We start from the raw sequence: 11081 nt of genomic DNA on the forward strand, positions 1-11081 counted from the left end.
AAATTGAGATAAACATATTTTGATTTTATGTTTTCCAATGGTAATAAAATAGAAATCTTTTTAAAGGTTGGTAAAAATTTACATAGTTTTTAATTTTAAAATTTAAATTGTGTCATTAATGTTTGAGGTATTTAAAACCTAGCACCTTGTCTAACCGAAAGGTAAATAAATGCACAAAAATAACGGAGAAAAAGACAATTGCCAGATAAGAAAGAGAAGACGAGTTAACTAGTAGGTACGTGATTAGGTTTTAAAAATTGGCCGCGTAATTAAATATCCATAAATTGAAACAAACACATTTTAATTTTATGCTTTTCAAAGGTAATAAAATAGAAATTTTCTTAAAGGTTTGTAAAAATTTACATAGTTTTGAATTTTAAAATTTAAATTGTGTCATTAATATTTGTCGTATTTAAAACCTAGCAACTTCTTGTCTAACTGAAAGATAAACAAACACACAGAAATAACGGAGAAAAGACAATTGCCGGATAAGAAAGAGAAGACAGGTTAAGTAGTAGGTATGCGATTAGGTTTTAAAAATTGGCCACCCAATTAATTCTTCATAAATTGAGATAAACATATTTTGATTTTATGCTTTCCAATGGTAATAAAATAGAAATCTTTTTAAAGGTTTGTAAAAATTTACCTAGTTTTTAATTTTAAAATTTAAATTGTGCATTAATGTTTGATGTATTTAAAACCTAGCAACTTGTCTAACTAAAAGGTAAACAAATGCACAAAAATAACAGAGAAAAAGACAATTGCCAGATAAGAAAGAGAAGACGAGTTAACTAGTAGGTACGTGATTAGGTTTTAAAAATTGGCCGCGTAATTAAATATCCATAAATTGAAACAAACACATTTTAATTTTATGCTTCCAATGATGATAAAATAAATGATTAATTATGTTTTTGATCTCTAAAAATATTAGATATTTCGTGATATGTACTTATAATTTTTTTCTGTTAAGATTTAGTCCTTGAAAAGCTATGAAGTTGGAATTTAGTGTCGGTTATTAACTTCCTTTTATTAAGTATTAAGCTAACTGACGGAGAGTCACTTTAACATTCCTATGTGACATGCTAAATTATTTATTTTTTATTATTTAAAATTAATATTTATAAATAAGTTTCTTAATACATTTTACATAATTGCAAATCAGTCCTTTCTCTTCCCTCTTCATCACTTTGCACACCCTTCCTTCTCCCTTCCCCCTCTTTTTTCCCTTACACTCCTCCTCACCCTTGGAAAGTCAAATATTATGTTTTAATTGGTCATGTGTGTTATTGTGCTTTGGCTATAATGATTCCAGTGATACATACAACATATTGACACTGGTTATGGAGTAGAAAATGGGGTGGAAGAGAATGTGAGGTTGGAATAAGGGTGCGGGGTGGTGTTGGGAGGAGGGTAGTGGAGAATGGAGTGAGAAAGAGTGTGGAGTTGGAGTGAAGGTGTGGGATGGAGTGTTTAGAGTGGGTAAAGTGGGGGAAAAAGGTGTGGGGAGGGGAGAGGGAAGGGTTACCGGAAGAGGGTGGGGTGTAGGGGGTGAGGGAGTGGTTAGGAGTGGGGTGCCACGATGAGGTGGGAGAAGGGATTATGGGAATGGGTGCTGGAAAGGGGTGTGGGGAAGAGGATGGAAAGGGGTGCAGGAAAGATAAAGGAAAAAATTTAGATGAGCTTTTATACAATTATATAAAATATGTTCAAGGACTTATTTGTAATTATATAATTTTAAATAATAAAAAAATAAATGACATAGCATGCCACGTGAGAGTACTGAGCTGATTTTTCATCAACTAGCTCAGCACTTAACATAAGGAAGTTGACGGCAATGACAGAATCCTAACTTTATAACTTTTAAAGGATTAAATCCTAACAAAAATTTTATAAGGACTTATCACAAAATAATCAATATTTATAGGGACTAAAAACATAATAAGCTTAAAATAGAAATCTTCTTAAAGGTTCATAAAATTTTATGTAGTTTTGAATTTTAAAATTTAAATTGTGTCATCAATGTTTGACCTATTTAAAATCTAGCAACTTCTTAACTAACCGAAAGGTAAACAAATGCACATAAATAACAGAGAAAAAGACAATTGTCAAATAAGAAAGAGAAGGCGAGTTAAGTAGTAGGTACACGATTAGGTTTTAAAAATTGGCCAGGCAATTAATTCTCCATAAATTGAAACAAACACATTTATTTTTATGCTTTCCAACGGTAATAAAATAGAAATCTTTTGGCTTAATTATGTTTTTGATCCCTATAAATATAGTCATTTTTGTGATTAGTCCCTATAAATATTTTTGTTAGGAAATGGTCCTTCTAAAATAGGAAATTAGGAAATGGTCCCTACCGTTAATCTCCCTTTTGTTAAGTGCTGAGCTGGCTAACAGAGAGCCAGCTCACCACTCCACATGGCACCACGTGGCCATTTTGAAGCCCAGTCATAGTCTACGTGGCATGCCATATCATTTATTATTATTTTATTTAAAATTAAAATTTGCAAATAAACCCTTGAACCTATTTTATATTATTGCATAAAAATCTTTCTTCTTCTACACACCAACACCTCTCCACCATCCCTAGCCCGACTCGTTTCCCTATGGCCACTCCCTCCCCTTCTCCCTCCCCTTCTCCCTCCTTACACAACCACTCTCTCCCCTTCTTCCTCCTTAGACAGCCACTCCTCCCCTTCACCCACACACTCCTACCCACACCCACACCCACACCCACACCCACACCTTCTTCTTCCTCTTCCCTACACTCTACTTTCCTCACCCCAACCCCAACTCAACTCCAACCTCTACTATCCTCCCAATGCCCACACTTTCATTCCCATCCACTCCACTCCACCCCCTCTCCCTCTCCAACCCACCTTGTCCCACTATAACCCCACCCCCACACCTCCCCACTACCCACTCCATCACCCCATCCCTCTCCTTTTCCTCTTCACTACCCACTCCATCACCCCATCCCTCTCCTTTTCCTCTTCACTACCCACTCTATCTAACCCCTTCCTCTCGTTGGTGTTGGAATTGACGTGTAGCTTGATGTCTTTTTTTTGACACTATTCGATCTCTTAGATGACAAAGAGAATGTGCTGGAAATATTGGCGAAAAATCCTTTGCTTGTCTTTCTTCTTGATTTTGAGGAGTAACGTGGTGGCGGCGGTGTTGTTGGTCCATGAGAGCTTGGAGCCGAGAAAGGTGTCGTGGGCGGTGTGGTTAGGGTCAAGATGGAGGAAGATATCGGAGGGATTGGGCCCAGAGAAGAGGTTGGTGAAATCGGAGTCTTGGACGGAGGGGAGAGAGTCGACGTAGGTGAGGATTTTGTGGTACAATTGGTTTTTTTTGAAAATGGTGATTATAGAGTGGGATTTTGAAGGATTGATGAAGGTGGAGACGATTTTCGAGTGAGATGATATGAGAAATCCAAAAAGTACACAAAGGTTCCAACTTTTCATTATTTGGAGCAAAACCCATATGCTTTCCAACTTTTCATGCTTGGGACCAGCACCACTTGAAAGACCAACATGATAAGATGAGTGGTGTGAATGGGTTGGTAACAAGCCTGAGATGTGAAAGAGAAAATTCTCTGGGTTCAATTGATTGGAAGCTACTTAAATGGACCCGTTCTGGAAGCTTGTCTTCTCGAGGTTCAGGTTTTAGCCACTCAAGTAGCTTAAGAAAAAAGAAAGAAAGGGATGCTTGAAAGGGGTTGTGAGGAAGGGGGAAGGGAAAAGGAAGAAGGGGTGCTTGAAGTGGGTTGTGAGGGAGGAGGAAGGGAAAGGGAAGAATGAGTCTTGAAGGAGGTTGCGAGGGCGGGAGAGGGACTGTGGAGAAGAAAGAAAGAAAGTTACAAGGGTTTTTATGCAATTATATAAAATGGGTTCAGGAGTTTATTTACAAATTTTAATTTTAAATAAAAAATAAAAAATAATAAATAATGTGGCATGCCATGTAGACTGTGACTGAGTTTCAAAATGACCACGTGGCGCCACGTGGAGTGCTGAGCTGGTTCTCCGTTAGCCAGCTTAGCACTTAACAGAAAGGAGATTAACGGCAGAGACCATTTTCTAATTTCCTATTTTAGAAGGACCACTTCCTAACAAAAATATTTGTAGGGACTAATCACAAAAATGACTATATTTATAGGGACCAAAAACATAATTAAGCCAAAATCTTTTTAAAGGTTCATAAAAATTTACACATTTTTCAATTTTAAAATTTAAATTGTGTCATCAATGTTTGACGTATTTAAAACCTAGCAACTTCTTGTCGAATCGAAAAGTAAACAAATACACATAAATAACGGTGAAAAAGACAATTGCCAAATAAGAAAGAGAAGGTGGGTTAAGTAGTAGGTACACGATCAGATTTCAAAAATTGACCATGCAATTAATTCTCCTTAAATTGAAACAAACATATTTTACTTTTATGCTTTCCAAGGGTAATAAAATAGAAATCTTCTTAAAGGTTCATAAAAATTTACATAGTTGTCAATTTTAAAATTTAAATTGCGTCATCAATGTTTCATGTATGTAAAACCTAGCAACTGCTTGTCTAACTGAAAGGTAAAGAAACAGACAGAAATAGCGGAGACAAAGTCAATTGCCAAGTACGAAAAAGAAGATAGGTTGAGTAGTAGGTACATGATCAGGTTTTAAAAATTAGCCACGCAATTAATTCTCCATAATTGAAACAAACACATTTTAATTTTAATCTTTATAATGGTAATAAAATATAAATCTTCTTAAAGTTTCATAAAAATTAACATAGTTTTGAATTTTAAAATTTAAATTGTTCATAAAAATTAACATAGTTTTGAATTTTAAAATTTAAATTATGTCATCAATGTTTGATGTATTTAAAACCTAGCAACTTTTTATCTAACCGAAAGGTACGCACAGAAATAACGGAGAAAAAGACAAATGCCAACTAAGAAAGAGAAGACAAGTTGATTAGTAAGTACGCGGTTAGGTTTTAAAAATTGGTCACGCAATTAATTCTCCATAAATTGAAACAAGCACATTTTAATTTTATGCTTTCTAACAATAATAGAATAGTAATCTTCTTAAAAGTTCATAAAAATTTACATAGTTTTGAATTTTAAAGTTTAAATTGTGTCATCAATATTTGACGTATTTAAAACCTAGCAACTTTTTGTCTAACTGAAAGGCAAACAAATACACCGAAATAACGGAGAAAAAGACAAATGCTAGCTAAGAAAGAGAAGACAAGTTAAGTAGTAGGTATTTGATTTAGTTTTAAAAATTGACCACGCAATTAATTCTCCATAAATTGAAACAAATATATTTTAATTTTATGCTTTCTAACTATAATAGAATAGTAATCTTCTTAAAAGTTCATAAAAATTTACATAGTTTTGAATTTTAAAGTTTAAATTGTGTCATCAATATTTGACGTATTTAAAATCTAGCAACTTCTTGTCTAACCGAAAGGTAAATAAATACACGGAAATAACGGAGAAAAAGACAAATGCCAGCTAAGAAAGAGAAGACGAGTTAAGTAGTAGGTACGAGATTTAATTTTAAAAATTGGCCATGCAATTAATTCTTCATAAATTGAAATAAATATATTCTAATTAAAAGAGAGACAATGACCAAATAAGATAAAAAAAAGAAGAAGATTAAGTATAGTTAAGACCTGAATATGTTAACCACACAATTAATTTGCCCCAAAAAAAAAATAATTATTTAATGCCATGCGAAGTTCAGATCCACTGTTCTATTTCAAGAATTAGGAAGGTGTTTGGACATTAAAGTAAAAATGATTTAGAAATACTAAATTGGATCAGATAATTTCTTCAACCATTAATCCTTCAAAAATATACTAGAGATTACCTTGGTCTTGAAAATAATGAGAAAAACAAAGAAGCATACTCATGACTGTTTGGGCAGTTACAACCAGTACACATAGGAACTTGATTTGTGAACTGCTAACACTGTGAATTTATCTAGAAACTAAAAGCAAGCGAAAATGGTAACTCAATGGCGGTTAAGTACTATGCCACGGTTGAAGGGGATCCTGCTTTCTTCCTCATCCCCTTCCTCATCATGGGACAAGGGAGACATTTGAAGGGGCTCAAAGCTGTGTGATGAAGGTGCTGCCTCCATTGCATGGTTGAAACCAGGGTTGAAGTAGTTAATGTTCATGGGGTTGGTGGAAGCACTTGAATTGTTGGAGAATGATGGCTGCACAGGTACATTCATGTATGGTTGATAGTGCTGTTGTTGCTGTTGCATGTTCTGAAGAGCACTTGCATATGCCAACTTAGCATTTATCAACTGATTTTGCACCATAGCAAGCTCTCCTTGCAGCGATGCCACCTGAAAATATAACACAATCAGATTCATGAATTAATTTTTTTTAACATAATCAAAGAAGCACCCGTTCATTAAAACTTGTCTATATATTTGTACTTTCGCAGATAACTGAAAGTAGAAAAAGGCTAGGTGCATTAATTAAGCCTGTAATTAAAAAGTAATCATTTTTATAATAATTATTTAAATTCATACTTATAATAAATTTTAATTAATCTCATCAGTATAAAAATTTGTACATATTGCCCAGTTTTTTTTTTTTTTAATGTACACACGTCTAATAAATATAGTTTTAAAATAAGGGAAATGATAACCTTAAGTTGAAGATAAATAATTGGAAATAATGATTTTTTATTATATTAAAAATATATAATAAAGTTTATTTTGAGTTAAAAATTTATTTTAAAATGTTTAATTAAAACCAGAGGGATTGGAGTTAATAAAACAGTAAAAAAAAGTGGCAAAAAAATGATTAAAAAAACAATATTCATGAAACACCTGTTGCTGCAAAGCAAGTACAGTGGAGACGCAACCATAAACAGGATCAGCAAGCCTAGCCTGAGCCTCGTACGTTATAGTAGCCACCGCTTCACGGCGGCGCTCCATCGGAATATGCAACAAGAGCTTTGCAACATTGCTTGCACCAAACACTTTGTGCACAGCTGCAAAGCGTGCAGGACCTTGGTCTGAACTAAAGTAAGGTGCAAAAGTGCACGCACCATGGCACTTCCTTCTCAAGAACTTGCAAGCCCCACATGGAGGTTGTGATGGTGGCGCCCCCATGGCTCGCCTTAAGGCTTTGCGCCTAGCTACACCGGAAGAGCCATTGCCACCCACTTGTGCCTCAGCCATCTGTTTACTCCAGTGATGGTGTTGATATGGTAATGGTTATCACAAAATGTGTTCTATATATAGAGGGAGGGAGGGGGAGGGGGGGGGGGGGGGGTGCACGTTAGTCGCGTGAGTGGGTTGGCAAGGTGAAATTCTAAGCTCTTTTATTTATTCTTAATTTCCTCTGTTTTCTTTGGAAAAGAAAGAGGAGTTTGGTTGGTAAGGCAATGTGAGCAAAGGGGGTGAACTCAATAACTGATCAGGAGGATACTGTGGGTCAGTTAGTGTTATTATTATTACAAAAATGATAGTAATATGCTGATGTATTATTTTAAATAATTTTTTATTTTTAAAATTTTATTAAAAATTATAGGAGTAGGATTTTATTACAATGGTGTAAGTCTAAAAATTCTTATACTAATTCTGAACCTTTCATTTAATTACATTTAATGGATTATAATTTATTACTTTACCAATCATTAGATGTAAGTTAAATGAAAGATTCATATTGTGTTTAAAATTTTTTAGATTTACACTAGTGTAAGAATATCTTTCTCTAAAATTATAATATTATAAAAATGATGTTATTAATTTAATAATTTTTTTATATTTTTATAATTTTTAATAAAATTTGACTAATAAATAAAAAGTGTTAAAAATATTTTATTATAAAAATATTAAATAATGTCCAAAAATATAAATATTTTGTTAAAAAAATGTAAAAATATACTCATTACTATATTTTTTAATGTGATTTTTAATTAAAAAATATTACTTCTTTCTATTAATTTTATAAAAAAAATGAATAAATTATTATGGTAAAAAATAATTAAATTAATTATATTTTTTATAAATATAAATTTTATTTTAAAATATTCATAATATTAAATAATATAATAAGTAATTTATATATTTAGTGACAATAAAAAAGGATGGCATAAAATAAATTTAATAATTAATAAATTTTAAATTTATCCTATATATTTTTATAATTAAGAAAAATAAATATTTTATTTTATTTCTTATAAAAAGAATTGAGAGAGTATATATAATAAAAAATTAATAAATAATATTTTTATTAAAAAATGTAATATTATTAATGTATTAAATTATATAGTTTTAATAAACATTTATCATATATATATTTACTATGTAATTTTAAATATACATTAAAATTAAAAAAATATTGAAAGGTTTTATTAGATGAAATATATTAAGATAATAATAAAATAGTGGTTGTGTGTGAAGCTTGTCTTTGCGGAGCTGCTCTTCGCGTGAGGGTTGGTAAAACTAAACGCATGGGTTTCATGGCCGAACACATCCAAGATTGCCTTTTTCTTTTTTCAGTTTTTCATGTTACTCAATCAATAATATATAGAATTAATTAACCCAGCTTTGTCTTTAATAGCTGAAACTGAAAGTGAAAAAAATTGCTAGCGACGCATTTTTATAATATTTTTTTTTATTAATTAAAATTTATTAAAAATATTTAATTAAAAATTATAAAAATTATGTTCTTTTTTATTTTTAAATTAATATTTCTTTTTCTTATTTTTTAATTTTTAATAAATTTTAATTAATAATAAATAATATATTAAAAAAGTGTCTTAAAAAGTATAATATTAGCATTCTTTATTAAAAATGAAGTAACCATAAATGAAAAGAAAAATAATTTTTTTGAAATATATTTTATAAATATTTAAAATTATATTATTTTTTCTAAATTTTACAGTTAAATCTATTTTTCATTTAAGGTTAATATTTATTAATGATAAAAATATATTAAGTTAGGCTAGACTTTAATTAAATAGACTTAACTTACTTAAAAATTTTAAAGTTTAAACCTGATGTATTATTTGTTATAAATTTTTATTAAGCCTAAATTTAGCTTTTGTAAAAGCATGTGTTAACTTTTATATTAATACCTTTAAATAAATAAATTATTTTATTATTTTTAATTTGAGAAGACATTTTATTAATCTAAAAATAAAAAAAAAGTTAAATATAATATAAATAAATATATAAAAAAATAATAGCTGAAATGAACTAAAGATAAATGTAATTGAAATAGCAAACTAATATTATGTATATAATATAGATCAAATAACAGTAATATAGAAGACTTTAACAAGCAAAACACTTTTTTTTTTATAATATATGTAACACTCTTTAACTTCAAACAAAAAGATAAGAATTTTTAATTTAAAATTATTTATTTTATTTTATTTAATATAATATTATATTTTAATTTTTATATAAAATTATTTAATATTACTATAAATTTTATGAATTTACCTAATAATTTTTTTAAATTTAAGTATAATCTATTTAATTAATTAAATATATAAAAAAATTTAAATTAAACTTGTTACTTAAATAGATTAAGTTAAATTAAACTTTAAAAGAAATAAGTTGAAAGCCCTTAGTCTGATAGTTTGACGTATTTTTATCTCTAACATTCATTTTATCTTATTCAAGTTCAATACAAATTTAATTTATTTTTGGTCCTCCAACTTTTGTAGTTTGTTTGATTTTAGTACTTTTAATTTTTAATTTTTTTTTATTTAGCAATTTTTGTCCATATGTTATGCTGTCGTCCAATTTTTAATGGGAATAGTATAATCTTCTTCTTCTCCTCCTAGCCAGAATCTGCCGTTGTGGACGGAATTCTGCCATTATCGTTACTACATCCTCCTCCTATTACCTCCCTCCTCTACTTCTCCTTCATCGACCCCTCCTTTACTTGCCCCTCTTCCTTAGTTGCCACCATCACCACCCCTTCTCTGCACTTTAATGTCTCCAACCACCTAGTCTTGACCTGAGAAGTCCTCCTCTGCGATGTACATTGGCGCTTCCTCTACGACTTCACCTAAGGGGAGAGAGACAAGAAGGAGAAGGAGCATTTAAGGAGCAGACGAAAGAGGTTAGGGAGGCGACAAAAGGGGGGATGCATAGGCAATGGCGAAGGAGAAGAGGGAGATGCAGTGAGTGACGGTGACAGACGACACTTAAATCTACACTCTAAGTTTGTGTTTTTGAGGAAGAAGAGGAGGATGAGAGGGGGTGGAGGCAACATAGGAGACAACAGAGGTTATTGTAAAGAAGAGAGGAGTGGGAGAAGTAATGGAAGAAAAGTATGCAGTGGCAACAATGGCGGATTCCAGCTACCAGAGAAAAGGAAAAAGAAGGCCTAAAATCTCATATTTAAAAATTGAACAAGTATAAAAGGTAATAGACTAAAAGACAATTAAGATAACATACGTTTGACTTTTTCGGTCAAATCCGTCCAAAATTAGTTTTCCACCTTTTGATTTGTTTGGATTCTACCAAGTCATAAACTTATGCCCATCCCTACTTTTTTAAAATATTTACCTTTTTCTTTTCTTAATAGCTTACTAATAAATTAAAGGAGCATTGAATGTTATAACGTTAGGAAAAGGGTTTCAAATTATGTCACACAAAAATTACATTGCCATTTCTATCCTCCAATCTCCACTTTAGACAAAATATATATTATTATTATTATTTTACCATTATTTTTTCAACCTTTTAAAATTCATTTATTTCAATAAGTCTAAATCATATAATAAATTTTTATCAAAAATAAAAAAATTATAAAATTCAATACATTGATAACATTAAATGTTATAATTTTAGTAAAAAATTAGTATTTACTAATTTTTAGCATATATCATTAAGCACATACGTTAGAATAATCGTTATAAAAAACTCACATCTTATATATATTAATCTTATACTATTTTTTCACTTATAAATATAAATAAAAACACACAGACATTTTAAATATTTTAATTTACTATTTTCTTTTATTTATAAATATAAATAAAATTGTATAAACTAATTTAACCCATAAACTATTAAGGTCAATTTACAAAATTT

At 30.5% G+C, this 11081-nt stretch overlaps 1 protein-coding gene across 1 annotated transcript; it reads right to left on the bottom strand.

The window, feature by feature from the left end:
- Positions 1 to 6014: 6014 nt before the first annotated feature.
- On the bottom strand, positions 6015 to 7202 carry LOC113862229 (LOB domain-containing protein 20-like). The gene is made up of 2 exons (XM_027495330.1): positions 6849 to 7202; positions 6015 to 6356 (listed from the first exon to the last, which is right to left on the bottom strand). The coding sequence occupies exons 1-2, from the start codon at positions 7200 to 7202 to the stop codon at positions 6015 to 6017; spliced, it is 696 nt and encodes a 231-aa protein (XP_027351131.1).
- Positions 7203 to 11081: the final 3879 nt, after the last annotated feature.

Source organism: Abrus precatorius, unplaced genomic scaffold (genome assembly GCF_003935025.1).
Source record: "Abrus precatorius isolate BTA unplaced genomic scaffold, Abrus_2018 Scaffold3, whole genome shotgun sequence".
In the NCBI taxonomy this organism is placed as follows: domain Eukaryota; kingdom Viridiplantae; phylum Streptophyta; class Magnoliopsida; order Fabales; family Fabaceae; genus Abrus; species Abrus precatorius.